At 29.9% G+C, this 24,131-nt stretch overlaps 3 protein-coding genes across 3 annotated transcripts in view; 2 read left to right on the forward strand and 1 right to left on the reverse strand.

The window, feature by feature from the left end:
* The first annotated feature begins 224 nt into the window (after positions 1 to 224).
* Positions 225 to 1,737, forward strand: LOC143904516 (F-box/LRR-repeat protein 4-like). Its single transcript, XM_077419260.1, has 4 exons — positions 225 to 272; positions 361 to 712; positions 800 to 1,124; positions 1,280 to 1,737. Exons 2-4 carry the CDS (start codon positions 481 to 483, stop codon positions 1,605 to 1,607), a joined length of 885 nt encoding a protein of 294 aa, XP_077275386.1. The 5' UTR covers positions 225 to 272; positions 361 to 480; the 3' UTR covers positions 1,608 to 1,737.
* Positions 1,738 to 2,041: 304 nt separating this feature from the next.
* On the forward strand, positions 2,042 to 2,419 carry LOC143904510 (uncharacterized). The gene has a single exon (XM_077419245.1). It carries the CDS (start codon positions 2,042 to 2,044, stop codon positions 2,417 to 2,419), a length of 378 nt encoding a protein of 125 aa, XP_077275371.1.
* A 1-nt stretch (position 2,420) lies between these two features.
* LOC143904511 (putative aminopeptidase-2) overlaps positions 2,421 to 24,131 on the reverse strand; it is a 29,711-nt gene continuing 8,000 nt past the window's right edge. Inside the window, exons 13-35 of the mRNA XM_077419246.1 lie at positions 22,280 to 22,428; positions 20,836 to 21,356; positions 19,893 to 20,351; positions 19,380 to 19,563; positions 16,888 to 17,041; positions 16,613 to 16,694; positions 15,892 to 16,268; positions 15,281 to 15,555; positions 14,304 to 14,494; positions 13,472 to 13,771; positions 13,319 to 13,388; positions 12,543 to 12,686; positions 9,689 to 10,191; positions 8,747 to 9,196; positions 8,235 to 8,418; positions 7,657 to 7,813; positions 7,370 to 7,451; positions 6,674 to 7,047; positions 5,926 to 6,200; positions 5,191 to 5,381; positions 4,501 to 4,800; positions 4,315 to 4,384; positions 2,421 to 3,831 (exon numbers count right to left, since the gene is read on the reverse strand). Of these exons, the coding sequence (XP_077275372.1) occupies positions 3,697 to 3,831; positions 4,315 to 4,384; positions 4,501 to 4,800; positions 5,191 to 5,381; positions 5,926 to 6,200; positions 6,674 to 7,047; positions 7,370 to 7,451; positions 7,657 to 7,813; positions 8,235 to 8,418; positions 8,747 to 9,196; positions 9,689 to 10,191; positions 12,543 to 12,686; positions 13,319 to 13,388; positions 13,472 to 13,771; positions 14,304 to 14,494; positions 15,281 to 15,555; positions 15,892 to 16,268; positions 16,613 to 16,694; positions 16,888 to 17,041; positions 19,380 to 19,563; positions 19,893 to 20,351; positions 20,836 to 21,356; positions 22,280 to 22,428 (5,627 nt within the window). The 3' untranslated portion in view covers positions 2,421 to 3,696. The remainder of the gene's footprint in view (positions 3,832 to 4,314; positions 4,385 to 4,500; positions 4,801 to 5,190; positions 5,382 to 5,925; positions 6,201 to 6,673; positions 7,048 to 7,369; positions 7,452 to 7,656; positions 7,814 to 8,234; positions 8,419 to 8,746; positions 9,197 to 9,688; positions 10,192 to 12,542; positions 12,687 to 13,318; positions 13,389 to 13,471; positions 13,772 to 14,303; positions 14,495 to 15,280; positions 15,556 to 15,891; positions 16,269 to 16,612; positions 16,695 to 16,887; positions 17,042 to 19,379; positions 19,564 to 19,892; positions 20,352 to 20,835; positions 21,357 to 22,279; positions 22,429 to 24,131) is intronic.

A 24,131-nucleotide genomic window follows, 5' to 3' on the forward strand; every position in this document is an offset into this window, starting at 1 on the left:
AAGAAGTCCATTTCTTATAGTAATATTTATTGTAATGTCATCTCGAATATTAAAGTTTTATATTTTATTTTTACAGGATGAAATAATTTCAGATAAATCCAAGGAGGTTTGCAATTTGTCTACCCTTCCTGTAAAGTATTCCAAGAAGTCTATTTCTCATAATAATATTTATTGTAATGTCATCTCGAATATTAACGTTTTATATTTTATTTTTACAGGATGAAATACTTTCAGATAAATCCAAGAAGCTTTGCAATTTGTCTACCCTTCCTGTAAAGTATTTTAAGAAGTCTATTTCTCATAATAATATTTATTGTAATGTCATCTCGAATATTAAATTTTTATATTTTATTTTTACAGGATGAAATATTACTAAAGATATTTAAAAACTTGGATTTGATAACGTTATGCCGCGTGAGTAGAGTAAATTGGTACTTCAATAATTTAATACGAGACCCTGAACTCTATACACGTTTAAACATGCGACGTGTATCTCATAGATACATGTGCGATATGTTTTGTTATTTTACACCTAGATGTAAATATTTGCAACAGTTAGATCTTACAGCAAGCAAATTTGATGTTAAGGATTTAAGTAAGTTTCTCGATAATTGCGGCATGCGTTTAACGCACTTAAAACTATATGACTGCGGCAAATCTGTTGACAATCAAGCCTTACTTAAAATTTCAGAGATATGCAAAAATTTGAAAGGTATAATATGTATATAGTATACGTATAATGTATATGATTGTTAAGATTATGAGTAAATTGCATATATCTAATACAAATTTTTCTTAGAATTGGATCTAAGTTATTGTTGTTACATAGACGACGAAGGATTTTCGTACCTTGAGAAGCTAAAAGGTTTGGAATTTTTAAACGTTCGTAGTACATATTTAAAACCTAAACGTCTTTGCAAAATACTGGAAAAAAATCAACGGATGCGTGAGTTACATTTCATGCATCATATTTATAAGAGTGCTACAATCACAGAAGCAGTTGTACTAGAGTTGGGAAATTCGTGTCGTAACTTGGAAGTAATAAATCTATTGGACGCACGTGAGCTTACATCTCAGGGTATTAATGCTCTTACTAACTGTAAGAATTTACGAAAAGTGCATCTGTAAGTGTGTGTGCTACATTTTCTTTTGAGATACATATTATTATTGTATTCTTTATTGAAATTGGTTTGCTTCTCTTGCGAGCATCTTTAAAAAGTTACATGAATTTTCTCTTTGCAATTAAAGTACTGTACTAATTATATCATTTTTGTTACAGAAGCGGATGTAACCCATCTGGGTACTCATCTGAGTACCCTGTTGAGAGCTTATTTAGACTTCTTTCCTCTTATCAAAACTTGCAAGAGGTGTATTTGTCTATATTTTACCTTACTGGTCACAATTTAGAATTGCTAGCGCAGTGCAAAAACTTGAAAAAGTTATATTTTGATTTTGTGAACTTTCATACACCTGATAAATATTCCGTTATTTTCGAACAATGTCCTAAACTGGTAGAGGTTTATCTCATTTACTGTAAAATAAGCGATCGGTTGGTTAATCAATGGAAGGAAAGGTATCCGCATGTGTCCGTCTATACATTCCGCTAATAATTTGAATGGTTTTTGTTTAAGACATATCTCAATTTACTTTTTCTAGCCACAGTTACTAAAATAAAAACAGTTTCTAAAACAGCTTTCTGTGAAGTTTGTTGTAAAAATTTATTTTTATACTGTTCTGAAACTATAAACTCATAAAAGCTATTATGAATATTGGCAGAATTTGTCTGCTATTTCTTGGTAAAAATTACACTATAATTTTTATGCATTTAATTTTTAAATACTCAACCTTGCGCTTGTCGCAAAGCATATAATAAAAATAATTAAAAACATTTTAATTACTTATAACAATTGGATTTTGCAACTTTTTGTAACTTAAAATATTTTTATAAAAAGATTGTCTCTTTAGCTTTAAAATGCCTCTTCAAAGATTTTTTTACGACAAGTATAATCTATAAGTATAACCGCTTAAACCTCTGGCCACCATGTGCCACGGCGACTTTCTATTGAGCAACATTTTCTTCAAGGCGGATGAGGGTGGACGATATAGCGCGATGCTGATCGATTTCGCGCTTATTAGATATTCGACGCCCATCGTTGATCTCTCTACGTATCTCTACAACTGTTGCTGGAATGAAGAAATACGAGAGAAATTTTTCGACATCATGCGGGCTTATCACGATGCGCTGATGGAGTATTTGCTGAACGCTGGTGTTCAAAACATTGAGAAATATTCATATAACACTCTATTGGACGATTTTAGGAGAGGCGCTCTCTTCGGTTTTATTGTCGTATCCCATTTTTTGCCGACAATATTGGAATATCTCAAACCAGAAGCGATAGTACAAGACATAAATGTCTAGGCGCGTTGGGATGTGCAAAGAAGCATAAATATGGTGGAGACGAAGTATGTAAAATACTTGCTGATATATTGCTGCTTGAAACATATTTTATAATGTGAGACAATTCACATAAAATGCATATAAGATACAATTTATAACGATTAGTAACTATGAAGTATGAAGTATATATGTCAAAAGATTTTTAAGTGATCAGGTAATATAGATTCGTAATTAATTATATTAAAGGCAAAGAATTTATTTTATAAATATTGTTGTCTCTCTCTCGTTGTCATTTCTAATACGAAAAATAGTAGTTACATTATAATACAAAAACCGAATTACAGGTGTAATTAGAGGCGAAATATATTGAATCACATTCGACTTTATAGTGTCTTGTGCGGCGGTATATTATGGATAAAATTGTATATCATAGTTAAAAACTTTGATATAGCAATAATATTCAATTCAAAGTCGTTAATTTAACAAAATTACCCAATTGAGTTAAAATAATACAGTTTTGTGTTAGAGTAATAAATCTCGACATACATGGTAGTTGAAAATAACAAAATGTTATTTAACACACAAGGTATTGGTTTAAATTTCATCCTTTAACTTTTAACAATGTAGGCAGTATTTTACAAGCGACTTAAATATTCTTACGTTAACAATGGTTAATAAATATTTTACTTTTAAAATTTACATTTTTTACGTGTACTTTTAATACTTATCAGCTCGTTTGAGAATAATTTATACTGTTGACGCAAGAATGTGATATCTACAAAATTTTCTACAGAATCTAGCAGAATGTTATTTTTTGCATTATAAATGTACTTTATATATAATCATGATAGTTATAAAGTCATAATAGTAACGTAGACTTATTATTTGTTACAGCTATAATAATCTTGCGTCCGATAAAACTATAATTTTTTGCAAGTTTCTTTGATAACAAAACTAGACTTGTGTAACAATCATTTCTGTCTTACAGAAGAAACAAAAGATATTTTACGAAAAATATCAGCCAACATCAAACCTAATACATATAAATAGTATGTCAATTATAGGACATTAATATGTCATATAAGATTTTATCAATAGCTTCCAGACTATTAATAAAATACTACATATTATAAAAATATTGAAAAATATTGAAAATTATCAAAAATAAATAAAAAATTATTCAAAAACAATATTAATAAATAAAATTAGTATTACATTGAAAATTATATAGGTAATTGTGTGAGTTTTGCATCACATTTGGTATTTTTGATTGATCGAATCAATTTGGTTACTCGAGATTAATGTTTCCCAAAATGCTTTGTAAAAGTATCTACGGACTGTTTAAGATCATTTTTACGATTTTCTAACAGTTTTATAATGCTTGACAAAGCGTCTGGATCTTGACTGAAATAAGTTTCTGCGAATCTTTTCACCTGAAACAGATTAGGATGTTAAGGATGTTTATCATTAATATGTAGTAATTTATTTTTATGCAACCATTCCTTAAAATATAATTTCTTATTTAACATAGACAATAACAATACATGGTATGCATATAAATATATATAATCCCTTAGCTGCGGAAGTATATATGTATATCATATATTATAAATTCATAATGAGGTAATATTCTTAAGAATTAATTATTACCTTACAAAAATTTAGTTTGTTTTAAACCATATGCGCTAATATTACTCAGTTTTAACATAGCTTTATAAGATATAAATATATAACCCAAAAATATACATAAAACAGAATTAATTATAAATAATATTAATTTAATTATGTAAAGTTATATTAATCTACAATTTCACGCACGATGAACGTTTTATTTTAAGCGCGCTACAGTTAAAGGATTATCAATAGAAAATCAATAAGTATGAATTTAGTATTATATCTAGTATTATAAAATCTACCTTTGATATTTGTTTGTTAAAAAAAACATTCGAAATGATATTTTTTATCGTTAGACTTGTAGAAACTAATCTGTAAGAACAAAATAACATATTTATGTATAAGATGCATTTATTTAAAAATTAATTAAAATGTATAAGATAAATTTAAAAAAATAGAATTTATATTTGTAAAAAGAAATGTACTACCTTGGTTTTATATTATCAAAATTTGTCAATATGTAGTCCAGGACCAAATCGTTACGTGCATGGTTTTGAAGAATTAAATTGAAGGTAAATGCATGCTCCAGATTGCTAAATAATGTAGTATTCGATGCTATAACATTCAAATAGTTGATAATGTTATACGGATTTTCAGCACAATTCAATGTTTTCCAAAGTTTCTTATCAGATGTTCGCTGATATAATTCCATCATTTTATCCCAAATAGTCCTATTAGCTACCGCTAAACCAAAGCAGTACGTCCAATCTTGCCACCATTTTGGAACTCTAAAATACATATGCGTCTATGGAAAAGAGATACATGCACTTCATACGCAACCGACGTTTTATTTTATCAAGTTTTGTATTTTTGTCCGCTTTGTTAGTTAACTCTTATTCTGCAAAATTAAGTTTCTCTCGTGCGCTGTTCTGTCATCACTCTATATTTGCCACATGACCATAAGATTATATATTACAGTGAATATAAATGTACATATATTTTTACGTGTTTCGCATATTTATTCCATGCATTAGAGATTAGAACAAGAATAGAAATTATGGAGAATGTCCGACAATTTGAAGAAATAAGGAATCGGTTACATCCATATATATGCATATACGTGAGCCCGAAACACACACGCACAAATATAAATTATGGGATAATCGTAAAAAAATTACTTGTGAGTATCAGGATCCGCGAGATGTTCGCTCAATTTAACTGCGGCCCTTCTCTTACATTCTACGTGACCGACGGTACATGCCCATTTCAGGGCATCTAGCCTTAGCATCTTTGTGATATCGTCATCATCAAAATTTTCTTCGTATCCCACATGCTCAAAAAGCCCATCAAAGATTCCTACCATGTGTGACTAGAAATCGTGTGAATATTGAATTTTATTATTGGTTTGTTGCTACATGCGAAGTGACGTGATTCATATACAAATATACATATTTGTTATATATAATTCTTTGTTAAAACATTCACTATCATAAAAATTGTCGGCGAGCTTGCTCCCCACTTCCCCTTATGTCCATTTGTATTAATGTTAATTAACACGTTTATTCCTACCATTGTGCGATTATAAAGCCGATCGCGACAGAATTTATTTTAGGTATACATAGTATATAGATATGCTGCTCGTTTTCACGTACTAGCTCAACCTAAGTGATATGTATAGAACCAAGAATCCAACCCAAGTGGTAGTATAGTTTTACTTTCTTCTTAACAAAATTATTATACGACAAAATTTTTTACCTTTCTTGAAAAGGTAATTTTGTACTGATATAATATTTGCAAAGCGATAATTATATTATATAAAACGGAGGATGTGTAAATGATTAGACAAATTAATTCGAGTCTAATATAACTCTACAAACATCTTTTTCATCTTTATAAAATCTGTTATTACATACCTTGAAACCTTCACTCTCAGGCAGTGAAAAGTACTTCTTATTCAGTTCTAATATTCGGAACATTGGACGCCATGCTATATAATCTCTCTCTCGTCTTAGGTAACTTATAAGATTCTTGAATACAGAGCTATCTAGTTGATCTTCGAGCCAAAAAGCATATGCATCATCGATAATTTGAGCACGATTGAGAACGTGTATGTTCCTGTATTCCTCAGAGTTCAAGTAACGTATGATTCTTCTCATAATTGCGGTATCGTAATAGACACGACAGTATGCTATCGAATTATCCATTAAATTTATTATTAGATCTTCTTATTTGAAATTATCAAGGTATATTTTCAAATACTGACATTTTGATTATTGTATCATGTGATATTTTGACATATTGATATAATAATAAAAAACCCAGTAAGCAAGAAACATCAAGAAACATTTTAACTACATTAAGCAACGTTTTAACATTAATGCAATATAGTTGAAATGTTTCATGACGTTTCTTGCTTACTAGGAAATTTTATGTAATTTACACCTTACAATTGTTACAAAAAAATGTACATTACCGATGTATTTCACCAATGAATTACCAATGTAATTCACCAATATCGAAGAATATAATAATTATATAAATTTTGAAGTTTCTTTTTAATAAAAAAATATATTAAGAACTTGAATATATTGTAAAATTTTTGTGTTGATAAAGCAAATAAGATTATAGATATAAAAAAGCGTAAAATTTAATTATTCATACCGGTTTGTTGTAGATTGACGATAATCCAACCTCTTGTATTAATTTGCACTCGAAGAGTTTCGTCTGGTTTTAACCATTTATTGGGCATAGTATTGGAAAAATCCGGAAAGCTTTGGTCAGTGTAGGATATGGGTATCCACCATTTATTATTGATATCTTCAGTTGCGTGGAAACATTTTTGTGTTATTGCCATTTCACCAGTTTCGTAATTCATCGTTACATTCAGCATAGGATAACGATTTTGGACTATCCACGTATCCATCACTTCTTTTATTCGGAATTTTTGATCTCGCATATAAGGTACATAAGAAGCTTCGTCTTTAGCACTTTGTATGGCGCTCCACAAATCATCGGAAGTGACAGCCATATATTGCCTAAAGAAAAATGACATTGTTATTCGTCGTATGTATTTAAATTTGCTATTACATAATCAAACATGAGTATTAATGTACAATTTAATTAATACACATGTGGGAACTAAGAATATAACTTAAAACTAGCTTAGTCAAATTATATAATTAAGGAACAAAGTATGGTCTCTTTTATAATCGAATATCGTTGGATACTGAACGCACAAGTTTATATTTCTGATGTGGCGTACTATATTTTCCAACGTAAATGCAATAAACATATACTTATGATATTTAATGTTGCTATATGTGATAACTATAATAGACTACATTGTACATAACTTACTTTGTAGCGAAATACTTGACGATACCCTTTCGAAATACCTCGTCGCCCACCGCATCATGTAACATGCGCAATATAGCTGGAGCTACGATACACAGCATAAAATACTGATTAATAATACATATAAAGTATATTCTATATACTTTTATACATAAATTTAAGTCATATGTGAACGTATTGCGCAAAACGAGAATTTGTTGTTTATTCACTTTCTGTTCCACCTTTGTCTTTGTGCTATCTACATTAAGCTAATCATGGACGATAGTTTCATTTTATTTACATAATTTTACCTTTTTCATAAACTTGATTAACTAAGAGTTGGTTATCCAAAGTATCGTTATCGTAAAGGTTCAATGTAACAGAATCCAATAAGCCAACATCTAGGTGAAGAGAATCGTGCATGGCCCCAGTAACGAAAAAGTCTATTGACCGCCAGTCTACAAATGTCTGTAACAGAAAACAATCCTTTGATATGGCAGAGTATAAAAATTCGAAGATAAGTTTGCGTTTATAGGGATACAAATCTACCTGAAATATGAAAATAATGTTGAAACATATAAGGGATTAAAAATAGTAAATCTTTAATATGAGCTTGGGAGGAGACAAGAGCTGAGAACATAATATTCTAGAATTTTAATAGAAATTAGTATTAAATGTTTCGTTCTAGTTATTCGCGGAAAGAACAATGTTACAATTTTTTTTATAATTCTAAATTAAATAATTGCCATTAGTTATTTAGCTCTGTCTTGATACATTTTATAAGAATATAGAAATATTTCATGGATGTTATTTTGACCTTAAAAAATGAAGTGTGATTTCAACTTTTCTATTTAATGAGCAATTCATTGCATTAGTAATATTAAATAACCTTGTTGAGGAAATACACTTGGAAGAACACAGCAAACCCTTCGCTTAACCACAGGTCAGTCCACCAAGATGGGGTGATGAAATTGCCGAACCACTGGTGTACGATTTCATTTGCTACTAACGACGCTAGTTTCCTGCTCCAAAATATATAATGCTCGCTATTATCGTAGACAACTTTTGATTCGCTAAAAGACAGAACATTACATAATATTCAAAATGTGATTGTGCCTAGTTTTTTTCATCGTTATTAGCATGCAGTCTAATGTGTTTATATATGTATATATCATGGAAAGAAAAGGTGACATACATATCAATTAAATACGTTAATTTGTTTTAAAACAGCCTAAGAATGAAAACACATGAATGAAATTTAAATATCCGTAAAATACACATGTGTTTTTTATCGTTTTTTGATCAAATTTTGAATGCTAGAAGTTATTCGTCGGTTCTAATAGCTTAATATAAATTTTTTTTATTCTTATACATGTAAATCTCTTTAGTTATGAATATTACTCGTAAATAATGATTCCCCAATCTTCCATGCCGTCGACCGGATAATTTGGTATCACGACGTGATCTATTTTCGGTATCCCTTTGGTTCTATTCGTATACTTCTCCAAGAGCGGCGTGACCTTTTCGGCAATAGAATACATGAATCTTGCGTGCGATTGCAAAGACCATTTGCAACAAACAGATACCGACTGGGTCTCGTTTTCGAGGCAAACAAAATTAGATACAATCACAATTCCCACGAGATAAGCGGACGTTTTAAAAGTACGGTCAAAGTGTGTCCACATCATGTCATTTGTTACGTTGTACTGCTCTCGAATCGGCCAATTTGAAAATACCGTGTAATTCTGATGATGCATCACGGAGATCATGAAGTAAGCTTTTATCGCTGGCTCGTCCCAACATGGAAACATTCGTCTGGCTTTATTTGGCATGAGGTGTGTTGCGGCCAACCTGTGATTTTAAACAATTTTTTAAATAAGGACAAAAGTACCACTCATATGGTACAAACTTTACCACTCATATAGCGAGTAGGACACGAGAAGTTAAGAAACACTAAGTTATTGTGTTTATATATATTATATGCTTATTATATTATATGTAAATATTATTTTGTTGAGAGTAGAAGCAGAAATATTGTACTCTGGTATACCGTTTTATTTTAAGCCAAAGTTAAATATTCTTTTAAACATTACATCATGCACTTTTTGCAAATATTTTATTGTAAAATATACTTACATACTAGAAAGCGGTTTTAATAATAAAATGGATACACATTTTTAATTGTTTCGCCGAGCTTTATATACGTTGTAAGTCGATAACGATGAAAGTAGTAAGTAAAAAAAGGTAATATAAGTAAAAGTAACAAATAAATAAGGTAGCAACAATAGCCTTTACGTACGTACTTTACAAAGTATATTTTTAATATTTTTAATATTTCCTTACGTTTTGTTTCCTTCCTCGTCTGTGTACTGAATTTTTATAAAACCACCATTGCCTAAAACATCAGCCTGAGAAAAATTACCAGCAAACTTCATGTTCAGGGTGTAAATACCGCGATACAATTGATTGTCGAAATGTAGCGTCAATATATTCGTTTCATCGTCATAAGTATGTGCCATCGGTTTATAGACTATAGTATCGTTCATCAACGTTGTCGCCGTTTTATTTATTTCTAATCCTTGCGAGTGTAAGCTTATGTAAAACGATTCGTGAACAATGTCGACAGTGACAATGGTTTCACCGTGAAAAATATTGCTTTTTTCGAGATCCGGAATAATCAGACTGATGTTATAATCAACTGGTATTGAGTTGATGGGTAAACGATATATATATTTTAGACCTTTTGCATCACCATCGGCGATACAAAAGTTTGTGATTGTGGCCAATATTAGGCCGATATGTAATAATAATTTTGGAAGTTCCATGTCAATACTCGTCTTAGGTTTCTGTAACGTTTCGTTAAAAAGAAAACAAGTAATAATACAATGCGGTGCATGTTATTGAAATTTAATATTAATTTTTATACAAAATCTGAAGAAACAGAGGAGAAAAGAAAAGGAAAAAGATAATTTCAACTTTTATCAAGACAATTATATGTACGACCTACTTCGCAGAAAATTATGAATATTTTTTTAGAATATTGGATACATCTTGATGTGCTCGCAATCAATTTATTCTGTTATTCTTATATTTTTTTAGAATGAAAAGAAAATTTTTTATTTAATTTTTGAGAAGAAATTTATGCATCTGTAAAGTGACATATGTATATTTGATTTGTATATATATATTATATTTAACTAATAGATAGAATATTTCATCGGAAGTAAAAAAACGTAAATACATTTTGTTATATGTAAAATTTGAATTATTTAGTTGTCGGTTATAGCAGAATTCCTTTCTCTTATCATTCCTGTACCTTAAATATACCTAAAGGAAAATGTATAAAAATAATTAAAATTATTTTAAAAAACAAAAATAATCAATATTTTCCATTGTATGACCGTTAATTATATTTATTTGTCAATAACAATAATAATCTCGTCTTTTGTTTAACATTTTTTTCTACGATCGGAACGTTACGTGTATCAAGATCGTTTCAAAATTTATATTAAATTTTTCGTTTTTTAGTTTTCATTATGCAACAACGATAAGAATCAAAATATGTCGACTGATAAAAAAAAATACATTATCTTAAATGAAAATTTACCGCAATCCATGAGTATAAGTAATGTCGAGGAAAGAAAGTTAAATTTCATCGTGTAGTATTGTCTGTCGAAATTATTTAAATTACGCTTTATATTTTTCTTTATATCTTCAACGAAATATAATACCTAATCAATTATTATTATTGCTCTTAATGACTTACCTTGTGTATTACACTTGTATGCTGATTAAGCTACAGTTCTTTGCAGCAATTAATTATGCGCTACCGCCACAAAAGCCGTTAATATGAAGGATATTTCAGCGTAACTGCCGTTCGACCCGTCCGACCATCTCAAAAAAACACCGAATACTGACTAAACTATGGGAGCTTTCCAGCAAACGACACAAGTCGACACTAGCGTCGTTCTATTTTTCTTTTTTACAATGAGTAACGAACAAGGCAACACTTGTGTCGCTTGCTGGATTAATTGCTCCCAATGTCAATCTTCGATGTTTTGATAAATACATATATGTCATGTAAATAAACTGCAGTACTTCACGCAACTGTTCGACTCGTACCGTTACACATTTTCTTGAATATTTATTGATAAAGATATCTACAGGAAGATCATAGATTATAAATAATATGTGTTTATATCATAAATAATGTTTATATAATAAATAAATAATAATTTGTTTATATGTTAATTTCAAGAAATCGTTTTCGTCAGTTGATGTGCTTCTTCGAATCAGTTAGATAATACTTGTATAATACATTTATCGTTAAATAAAATATAAAAGATACAATAAGAAACAAATGTAATAAAAATCTGAGAAATAAGTGGAATTAATATATATGTGGATAATAAATGGAATATAATATATATCTTGTCAAGAGAGAGAGTTGCTTTTTAGTATAAATATTACAAAATATCCATACCTCTTCATATTCCGAAAAATTAATAAATAATATGTATAGTAGACGAAATAAAAATATATAAAGTAAACGAAAATATGCAATGTGTAAGATGATGATAGTGAGGGTTATGAATAATATTGAATTATAAAAAGTTAACAGAAACGTTTATTTTATACAGTACTGTTTAAGTAAAGTTTTTTACAATGTTTAGTACAATGCGACGTCATTATTTCGTGTGTTTTCTATTCAAAGTCAAACAACCGATTATAATTGATTATAATTATTATTAACATATATGTAGGTATCGCTATTAGAAAATGATACTGTCAAATTAGAAAATGATACTACAAAATATTATATATTCAGTTGAAACAATTCATTCGCATAATCTCCTATACTGAGTAATAAATCAATTTTAGTACGTTTATAAAAGATATTTTACGATAAATATCAAACATCAAATCTAATACTATAAAAAATATTTGTTAATTATAAAACAGTAAAATTGCATAGATGATTTTATCAATAGCTTCCAGACTATTAATAAAATACTAAATATTATAAAAAATATTATAAAAAAATTAAAAGTATTAGAAATAATTAAAAATTAATTAAAAATTATTTACAAAAAAGTAATAATAAATAAAAATGATATTGTTTGAAAAATTCTGTAAGTAATTGTATGTTTTGCATCACATTTGGTATTTTTGATTGATCAGATCAATAGGTCACTTAAATTTGATTTCTTCCAAATCGCTTTGTAAAAATATCTGCGGACTCTTTAAGATTATTTTTACGATTTTCTATCAGATTTATAATTTTATAGTTTGACAAACCGTTTGGATCTTGATGAAAAAAAGTTTCTGCGAATTTTTTCACCTGAAACAGATTATGATGTTAAGAATGTTTATCAATATTATGTATAGTAATTTATTTTTATGCAGCCATTTTTTTAAATATAATTTTTTATTTAACATAGACAATAACAATATACAAACAACATGGTATGCATATAAATATATTTAATCCCTTAGCTACGGAAGTATATATGTGTCGTAAGAAATTGTCTATTTGAAGATATAATATATGTATATAAACGTTCTCGAAAATACATTATTAATTAAAAAAATGGCATATATATATTTAATTTATATAATTAAATTAATATTTATAAATAATTCCGTTTATATTTTTGGGCTATATATTTGTATCTTATAAAGCTATGTTTAAAAGTGAGTAATACTATTCTTAGAATTAATTATTACCTTACAAAAATTCAGATTATGTTTTAAACCACGCGCTAGTATTATTCAGTTTTAAACATAGCTTTATAAGATACAAATATATAGCCCAAAAATATGAACAAAATTAATTATAAATATTAATTTAATTATGTAAAGTTGCATTAATCTATAATTCCACGCACGATAAACGTTTCATTTAAGCGCGCTACAGTTAAAGGATTATCAATAGAAAATCAATAAGTATGAATCTAGTATTATGAAATCTACCTTGGACATTTGTTCGTTAGAGAAAACATTCAAAATGATATTTTTTATCGTTAGACTTGTAGTTAATAATCTGTAAGAACACAATAACATATTTATTATAAGATACATTTATTTTAAAAATAGAATGTATATTTGTAAAAAAAAATGTATTACCTGGGATATATAAAATCAAAATTTGCTAATATGTAGTCAAGGACCAAATCGTTGCGTGCATGGTTTTCAAGAATTAAATTGAAGATCAATGCATGCTGCTCATGGTTAAATAATGTAGTATTATATGCTATAATTTTCAAATAGTTGATAATGATATCAGGATCTTCAGAGCAACTCAATATTTTCCAAAATTTCTTATCAGATGTTTGCTGATACAGTTCCATCATTTTATCCCAAGTAGTCCTATTAGCTACCGCCAAACCAAAGCAGTAAATCCAATCATTCAACCATTGTGGAACTCTAAAATACATATGTGTTTATGGAAAAGAGATACATGCATTTCATACGCATAGCTGACGTTTATTTTATCAAGTTTTGTGTTTCTGTCCGCTTTGTTAAGTAACTTTTATTCTGCAAAATAAAGTTTCTCTCGAGCGCTGTTCTGTCACTCTATAATACATATATTTGCCACGTGATCATAAGACTACATGTGAACACAGTAAATGAATAAATAATTGAAAAATGAATCCATCGAGAGAGAAAGAGAGAGAGAGAGAAAGAGAGAGAGAGAGAGAGAGAGAGAGAGAGAGAGAGAGAACGTCGCTTGTTATTATATACATATATTTTTACTTGTTTTGCATATTTATTGTATGCATTAAATGATTAGAACAAGAATGGAAATTAAGGAAAAACAATAAAAAGAATGTCTGATTTCGACGACTTGAAGAAATAAAAGAAATCGATTACATTCATATGCATACGTGCGCGCGCATACGCAACACTCACGCACAAATCTAAATTATGAGATAATCGTGATCATAAAAAGAGTTACTTGTGAGTATCAGGATCTGCGAAATGTTCGCTTAATTTAACGGCGGCTTTTCTCTTGCATTCCGCGTGACCGACGGTACATGCCCAGTGCGTGGCATCTAGCCTTAGCATCTTTGTGATATAGTTATCATCAGGTTTTTCTTCGTATCCCACATGCTCAAGAAGCTTATCAAAGATTCCTACCATGTGTGACTAAAAATCATGAGATAATATTGAATTGTTGGTTTGTTGGTTTATATTTTAGTTTGTTGCTACAAGCGAAGTGACGTGATTTATATACATATATACATATTTGTTATATATAATGCTTTGTTAAAACATTCACTATCATAAAAATCGTCGGCGAGCTTGCTTTCCACTTAATTAACACATTTATTCCTACCATTATGCGATTATAAAACCGATCACGACAGAATTTATTTTTAGGTATGCATAGTATATAGGTATGCTGCTCGTTTTCACGTTCTAAACAGGTAACTACGTAAAATTCACCGTATTCCGGCAGTCAGTACGTCAATTTGTACGAATATAACGGACTCACGACATGATCGTCGTACTCTTTAGTCCGTAGATGTATATTTAAGTGATAGCTTGATTCCTTTTTAACAAAATTATATCACAAAATTATATCACGCAATACATTTTGTAAATTCAACAATCCAACCTAAGTGGTAGCTTAATTTGTTTTTAACAAAATTATATCACAATATTACGTTATTTAGCTCAACCTAAGTGATATGTATAAAACCAAAAATCCAACCAAAGTGGAAGTACCACAATTGACAAAATACATTGCGTGTGCTTAGTGCCTTTTTTTACCTTTTTTGAAAAGGTAATTTTGTACTGATATATAATAATATTTGCGAAGCGATAATTATTCTATAAAACGGAGAATGTGCGAATGATTGGACAAATTAAAGAGCCAAATATAACTCTACAAACATCTTTTTCATCTTTATAAAATCTGTTAATACATACCTTGAAACCTTTACTCTCTGGCAAAGAAAAGTACTTCTTATTCCGTCTTAATATTCGGAACATTGGACGCCATGCTACATAATCTCTCTCTCGACCTAGGTAACTTATAATATTTATGAATACGGAGCTATCTAGTTGATCTTCGAGCAAAAAGGCATAAGCATCATCGATGATTTGAGCACGATTGAGAACGTGTATGTTAATGTATTCTTCAGAGTTCAAGTAACGTATGATTCTTTCCATAATTGCGGTATCGTAATAGACACGACAGTATGCTGTTGAATTATCCATTAAATTAATTATTAGATCTTCTTATTTGAAATTATCAAGGTATATTTTTTAATACTGACATTTTCATTATATTAATAAACCAATTTTATGTAATTTACAACTTACAATTGTTACAAAAAAATGTACATTTCCAATGTACTTCACCAATGAATTATTAATGTAATTCACCCCAATGTATCAAAGAATATTATAATTATATAAATCTTGAAACTTCTTTTTAATAAAAAAATATATTAAGAATTTGAATATAATGTAAAACTATCGTGTTGATAAAGCAAATAAGATAGATATAAAAGAGCGTAAAATTTATTGATTTATACCAGTTTGTTGTAGATTGACGATAATCCAACCTCTTGTAATAATTTGCACTCTAAGAGTTTCATCTGATGGTTTTAACCAATTATTGGGCATAGTATTGGAAAAATACGGAAAATCCTGGTAAGTGTAGGATATGGGTATCCACCATTTATTATTGATATCTTCAGTTGCGTGGAAACATTTTTGTGTTATTGCCATTTCAGCGGTTTCGTAATTCATTGTTACATTTAGCACAGGATAACGATTTTGGACTATCCACGTATCCATCACTTCCTTTATTCTGAATTTTTGATCTCGCATATAAGGGACGTAAGAAGCTTCGTCTTTAGCACTTTGTATGGCGCTCCAGAAATCATCGGGAGTGACCGTCATATATGCCCTAAAGAAACATGACATTGTTATTAGCTATAATACATACATCGTATGTATTTCAATTTACTATTACATAATCAAACGTGAGGATTAATGTACAATTTAATTAATACACATGTGGAAACTAAAAATATAACTTAAAACTGGCTTAGTCAAATTATAATTAAGGAACAAAGTATGGTCTCTTCTAATCGAATAGCATTGGATATTGAATGCATAAGTTTATATTTCTGATATGGCGTACTATATTTTCCAACGTAAATGCAAAAGCTATTATACTTATGATATTTAATGTTGCTATATGTGATAACTATAATAGACTATACATTAAACATACATAGGTATACTTACTTTGTAGCGAAATACTTGGTGATACCTTTTCGAAATACCTCGTCGCCTACTGCATGATATAACATGCGCAATATAGCTGGAGCTACGATAAAATACACGTCATAAAATATATCGACTAGTAATGCTTATAAAGTATATTTTGCACATAAAATTAATTGTAAGATATATATGAACGTATTGCGCAAAAAGATAATTTGTTGTTTATAAAATTTTGATTCCACCTTTTTCTTTGTGCTACCTGCATTAAGCTATTTATTTTATTTACATAATTTTACCTTTTTTATAAACTTCACCACCAAAGAGTTGGTTATAATCCAAGATATCGTTAAGTTTCAATGTAACAGAATCCAATGAGCCATCATCTAAATGGAGAGAATCGTGCATGGTTCCAGTAACGAAAAAATCCATTGGCCGCCAGTCTGCAAATGTCTATAACATCAAGAAAACAATCCTTTGATGGCTGAATATAAAAATTCGAAGAAAAGTTTGCATTTATAGGGATACAAAACCTATCTGTCCGCCACTTTTAAAAACTTCGCTATTTTAATTTTTGTTGTAATTTATTTATGTTAAATGTTAACCGTTTCACGTATATAATTTCTTTTGAGATTCTATTTTAATTATTTTTTAAGATATTGGACATTACTGAATATACAAAAATAAAATAAAAATATAAAAAATCTTGATGTTAATTTTGTTTTTGTTAAATATTTATTGTGATGGATGCGAAAAATACAATACGTTTAGATTCTAATAAAACTATTACAATAATAATCATTGTATCGCCAAATATGAAAATAATGTTGAAACGTAAGAGATTAAAAATAGCAAATCTTTAATATGGGCTGGGAAGGAGACAAGTGATAAGAACATAATATTTTTGAATTTTAATAAAAATTAGTATAATAGAAACGGTTGGGGGGGTGGAAGCAGTCGAGTCGTTACGGAGAGAAGGGAGGAACTTAGGGGAAGGGATTAAATTAAAAAACTGGGAGATACAGAGGCAAGTGAAAGAGAATAATATAATAGAGTCAAAGTATAACAGGAAGTATAAAGAGTTAGAAAGAGACGGAAATAGACCGAAATATCTAAGTAGGGCAAACATAGATAAACAGATCGAAGGGGATAGTATCAGAGTCCTGATAAATCTGTGATGTGGTAACATGGAATCGGAGAACATGTATTGGTGGAGGAAAGAGAAAAAAATGTGTTCTGCAAGGAAAGGAAGAGATAATTTGAAGCACTATGTGGAGGAGTGCAGCAGTATAAAGAACCGGTTTATGGAACTAGAGAGGGATAACAGGAAAAGAATAGATCGACTATGGAACAATAAACTAGATACAACCAAAGAAAAAATATTAAGGAAATTATATAAAGATAGGAAAAAGATAGAAGCAGAGATGAAAAAAGATAGGCGAGAGCACAGTAGTGATAAATAATGGCGAGCTTTAGCGTGAGGAATGATCCCGTCAAAATTGTTGTGATTGACGGGCGTTGTGCAGATGGATGAGTGTGTTAAAGAACTTATTGTAAACCAAGTCCACTTCTTTTGGCAGCAGCCAAAATTAAATGAATATTATTTAATTAAAATTAGTATTAAACGTTTCGTACTAGTTATTCGCAAAAAAACAGTGTTACAATCTTTTTTACAATTTTAAATTAAAAAATTTCCATTAGTTATTTAGCTCTGTCCTGATACATTATATATATCATATATTATATATCATATAATAGGCCGAGGGCTGAGTCTCAACAGATCGCAGCGTGGTAACTGCTCTACCGAGTACAAACACCCCCGACCAGGTAACCTAAGTCGTCTACAGACGATTCCGAGTCTCGACATCGAACTCGCGAAACTCATGTCGACCGTTAGAGCCCGGTGCCGTCGTAAGCGGTGAGATCCCGACGACGGGCAGAGGCGCCGTACGGCAAAACCGGGATCGTGCGACGCACCGGTCTCCCCGTTTAAGGGGGACCGGTCCGCCTAGTAGTGTGTCACATTGTTTTGAGCCTTTCGACTCACGGAAAGGGACTCCTAGAGATATCATTGCCCACCTTTGACTAGAGAGGATACGGCCCTTAGAGGCGTTCAGGCATATCCACCGGATGGTAGCTTCGCCACCACCGGCCGCTCGACCGAGTGCCGTGAACCAAATGTCCCGAACCTTGCGGTTCCTCTCGTACTGAGCAGGGATTACTATCGCAATGGACTGGCCTATCAGTAGGGTAAAAAACTAACCTGTCTCAACACGGTCTAATCCCATCCCAGCTCACGTTCCCTGTTGGCGGGTGACAATCCGACGCTTGGACGATTCTGCTTCGCAATGATAGGAAGAGCCGAACATCGAAGGATCAAAAAGCGACGTCCGTATGAACGCTTGGCCGCCACAAGCCAGTTATCCCCTGTGTTAAACTTTTCTGACACCTCTTGCTGAAAGCATCTTCAAGCCAAAAGGATCGATAGGCCCGTTGCTTTCGCAGGTCTATGCGTACTGAAATCATCGAGATCAAGCCAGCTTTTGCCCTTTTTGCTTCTACTAGCGAGGTCTTCCTGTCCTCGCTGAGCTGTCCCTTAGGACAGAAATTTATATATATATTACTATATATATATAAATGTATCAGGACAGAGAGTTAAATAACTAATGGCAATTTTTAATTTAGAATTGTAAAAAAGATTGTAACATTGTTTTTTGATCTCAGAAAATGAAGCGTATTTCCAACTTTTCTATTTAATGAGCAATTCATTGCATTAGTAATATTAAATAACCTTGTTGAGAAAATACACTTGGAAGAACACAGCAAACCCCTCGCTTAACCACAGGTCAGGCCACCAAGATGGAGTGATGAAATTGCCGAACCACTGATGTACGATTTCATGTGCTACTAACGACGCTAGTTTCCTTCTCTGAAATGTAGGATCCTTGCTATCATCGTTGACAACTTCTGATTCGCTAAAAGACATAACATAACATAATATTCAAAATGTGATTATGCCTAGTTTTTTTTCATCGTTAGCATGCAATCTAATGTGTTTATATATATATATATAGGAAAAGGTGACATTCACATCAATTAAATACGTTAATTTGTTTTAAAACAACCTAAGAATAAAAATATGTAAATAAAATTTAAATAGCCATAAAATACACATGTGTCTTTCTATCGTTTCTATAATTATCAAATTTTGAGTGCTAGAAGTTATTCGTCAGTTCTAATAGCTTAATATTAATTTTTTTTATTTATGTATATATTAATAAATCTTTTTAGTTATGAATATTACTCGTAAATGATGATTCCCCAATCTCCCATGCCGGTGAGTGGATATTTTGGTACTATGACGTGATCTACTTTTGGTACCCCTTTGGTTCTATTGGTATACTCCTCCAAGAGCGGCGTGATTTGTTCAGCAATACTATGCATGAATATTGCTTGCGATGTCAAATACGATTTGCACCACACAGACACGGACGACACGGACTTGTCCTTGTTTTCAATGCTAGCGAAATTAGATACAATCACAATTCCCACGAGATAAGTGGACATTGTAAAAGTACGGTCAAAGTGTGTCCATATCATGTCATTTTTTACTTTGTACTGCTCTCGGATCGGCCAATTTGACAATACCGTGTATTTCCGATGATGCATCACGGAGATCATGAAGTAAGCTTTTATCGCTGGCTCGTCCCAACATGGAAACATTCGTCTGGCTTTATTCGGCATGAGGTGTGTTGCGGCCAACCTGTGATTTTAAACAGTTTTTTAAATAAGGATAAAAATACCACTCATAGTACAAACTTATCACTCATAGCGAGTAGGACACGAGAAGTTAAGAAACACTATTTATTGTTTATATATTATATGTTTATTATATAAATATATAATTATTATTTTGTTGAGAGTAGAAACAGAAATGTTGTACTCTGCTATGTTGTTTTATTTTAAACCAAAGTTAAATATTCTCTTAAACATTACATTATGCACTATTTGCAGATACTTTATTGTAAATATACTTACATACTAGAAAACGGTTTTAATAATAAAGTGGATACACATTTTAGCTTTTTCGCCGAGCTTTATACATGATGTAAGTCGATAACGATGAAAGTAATAAATAAATAAAAATAATAAGTTAACGTAACAAAAATAAATAAGGTAACACCAAATAGCATTTACGTACGTACGTTACAATAAGTATATTTTTAATATTTTTAATATTTGCTTACGTTCTGTTATATTTGCTGTTTCCTTCCTCGTATGTGTACGGAATTTTTATAAAACCACCATTGCCTAGAACACCAGCCTGAGAGAAATTACCAGCAAACTTCATGTTCAGGGTGTAAGAACCGCGATACAATTGCTTTTCGAAATGTAGCGACAATATATTCGTTTCATCGTCATAAGTATGTGCCATCGGTTTATAGACTATAGTATCGTTCAGCAACGTTGTCGCCGTTTCATTTATTTCTAATCCTTGCGAGTGTAAACTTATATAAAACGATTCGCGAACAATCTTGACAGTGACAATGGTTTCACCGTGAAATGTGTCGCTTTCTCTGAGATCCGGCGGAATAATCAGACTAATGTTATAATCAACTGGTATTGAATTGGTGGGTATACGATATATATATTTTGGACCTTTTGCATCATTAGCGATACAAAAGTTCGTGATTGTGGCCAATATTATGCTGATATGTAATAAAAATTTTGGAAATTCCATGTCAATACTCGTCTTAGGTTTCTGTAACTTTTCGTTAAAAAGAAAACAAATAATAATACAATACAGTACAAGTTATTGAAATTTAATATTAATTTTTATACAAAAATCGAAGGAACAGAGGAAAAAAAGGAAAGGAAAGAGTTAATTCCAACTCTTATCAAGAAGATTATATATAAGACCTACTTCGCGGAAAATTATAAATATTTTTTTTATAGAATGTTGGATATATCTTGATGTGCTCAGGATCAATTTATTCTGTTATTCTTATATTTTTTTTAAATTAAAAGAAAATTATTTTATTCAGTTTTCGAGAAGAATTTTATGGATCTGTAAAGTGACGTATGTATATTTGATTTGACTATATAGAATATTTCATCGGAAGTAAGAAACGTAAATACATTTTGTTATATGTAAAACTTGAATTATTTAGTTGTCGGTTATAGCAAAATTATTTTTTCTTATCATTCCTGTATCTTAAATATATATATATATATATATACCTAAAGAAAAATATATAAGAAATAATTAAAATTATTTTTTAAAGAACAAAAATAATCAATATTTTCCATTGTATGGCCGTTAATTTTATTTATTTGTCAATAACAATAATATAATCTCGTTTTTTGTTTAATTTAAAACTTTTTCTACGTTCGGAACGTTATGTGTTTTAAGATCGTCTCGAAATTATATTAAATCTTTTGTTTTTCAGTTTTCACTATGCAGCAACGATATAAGAAACAAAATATCGACTGATAAAAAAAAAACATATTTAAAATATAAATTTACTACAATCCATGAGTATAAGTAGAAATAATCTCGAAGAAATAAAGTTAAATTTTATCGCGTTTTATCTGTCGAAATTATTTTGAATTATGTTTTATATATTTCTTTATATTTTTAATAAAATATATATAACACTGAATTAATTATCATTGCTCTTATTGACTTACTTTGTATATTACACGTGAATGCTGATTAAGATAAAGTTCTTTGCAGCAATTAATTAGGTGCGCTATCGCCACGAAAGCTGTTAATATAAAGGATAGTTTAGCATAACTGCTGTTCGACCCGTCCGACCATCTCGAAAGAACACCGAACACTGGTTACAATGTCAATCTCTGATGTTTTGATAGCTATGCCATGTAAATACAGTGCCTGTTACATACGGAACTGTTCGACTCGTACCATTGTTACACATTTTTCTGAATATTTGTAAACAAAGATATCTACAGGAAGATCATAGATCACAAATGTGTGTTTGTTTATAATATTGAAAAGTCGTTTTTCTCAGTTGTACTTCTTTGAATCAGACAGATAATACCTGTATAATACATTAGCTTGATACTGTGCTTAGCTACGGTAACACACATTTTACCCCTTTTCATTATTCCTATATAGGGGTCGAATTTCTAAAAATCGTTTCTTAGTAGGTGCTTACGTCATAGAAGGAATATACTCCTCCAGTTTCAATTTGTTTCTAGGTTTAGGAGTTTGGACCGGACGTTGATGAGTCAGTCAGTCAGTCAGAACATTTTATCATTAAATACTGTAAGACCATGTCGATATAGAATATGTCTCTTACAAAATTTTGAATTTTTCCTTTTTGATAACAAACATCGAAACGCATAGAGTTCTTGGAGTTATAAACGACTGGAAATAAGGAGCTTATTAAAAGTTAAGCTTATATAATTAAAGCAACTTTAATACATTTTTTGAAAAAAATTATTTTTATTGTATAAATTATAGCCACCAAATTATAGCCATTTGATTTCAGAAATTCACATAAAATTAATAAGAGAAATTGAATTTAGTCTAAGGTATATATTGTAATTGTACTATATAAATTGTCAATTTTATATTAAATTCAGTATATTTTACTTCAAAATTATAAAAATATTTAAAGAAACACAGTAGTGTAAAAATTATAAAGCACATGCATATACTTCACTACCAATCAGATGGCAGTAAGTTATGTGTCATATATATCACAAGAATTCGAAATTGTACTAATAGTTGGAATTATTAATACAAACGAAATGTTACAAAAATATTTAGAAATAACATAAAAAATTAAAATTTGTTCAAAAATTTTTAAAAATAATAATAATACGTAAAAATAATATAAAATCTTATTTGAAAGTAAACATATTTCTTGCGCTTGATTTGAAACAGATTATTTCGATATTTTAACGTTAACAGAATATGTATTAATTTATACTCAGTATACTCACAATATAAAAATAGTTTCAGCTAACTATAATAAATAAATGTAAAGCATATACACAGGGAAAAATAATAAGAATCCGATACGTATGTGGAATCTGTGTTCATAATATATTATACTTTGTCAAGTTCTTTAATAACAATAGAAATACATAATATCTTTCAATATTGCGATTGAAATGAGTGATCTACAAAAATGATACAAAATATTCATACCTACATGATACATTATATTCCGAAAAATTTATTTAAAATAGACGAAAATATATGCAATGTATAAGCTAATAAAAAAAAAGTTATGAACAATATTAAATTTTGAAGATTCACAAATGTACAATTTTTATTCTACAGATAACTACTGTTCAGAGATAAAGCTTCTTATTACAAAGCGACGTCATTATTTAATGTCTTTTGTTCAAAGTCTATTAACGATTATATATAATAAAAATTTATATTGAAATTTAAGTATTCTATTAGCAAATAATGTTATTACATAAATGTCTACAAAGTATTATATATTCAATTTAAAAAATTTATTTGCTCTATATCAAATGTAATAAAGCAAAGTACGTTTAGTGC

Source organism: Temnothorax americanus, unplaced genomic scaffold, assembly GCF_048541705.1.
Source record: "Temnothorax americanus isolate GAGA-0224 unplaced genomic scaffold, ASM4854170v1 Scaffold53, whole genome shotgun sequence".
Taxonomy (NCBI): Eukaryota; Metazoa; Arthropoda; class Insecta; order Hymenoptera; family Formicidae; genus Temnothorax; species Temnothorax americanus.

What these genes read in the sequence shown, in the direction of transcription:
- LOC143904516 (XM_077419260.1), top strand. Translation starts at nt 481, where the DNA reads ATGCGACGTGTATCTCATAGATACATGTGCGATATGTTTTGTTATTTT. An exon ending in GATATGCAAAAATTTGAAAG is followed by an intron (nt 713 to 799) that starts GTATAATATGTA and finishes AATTTTTCTTAG; the next exon opens with AATTGGATCTAAGTTATTGT. An exon ending in AATTTACGAAAAGTGCATCT is followed by an intron (nt 1,125 to 1,279) that starts GTAAGTGTGTGT and finishes TTTTTGTTACAG; the next exon opens with AAGCGGATGTAACCCATCTG.
- LOC143904510 (XM_077419245.1), top strand. Translation starts at nt 2,042, where the DNA reads ATGTGCCACGGCGACTTTCTATTGAGCAACATTTTCTTCAAGGCGGAT.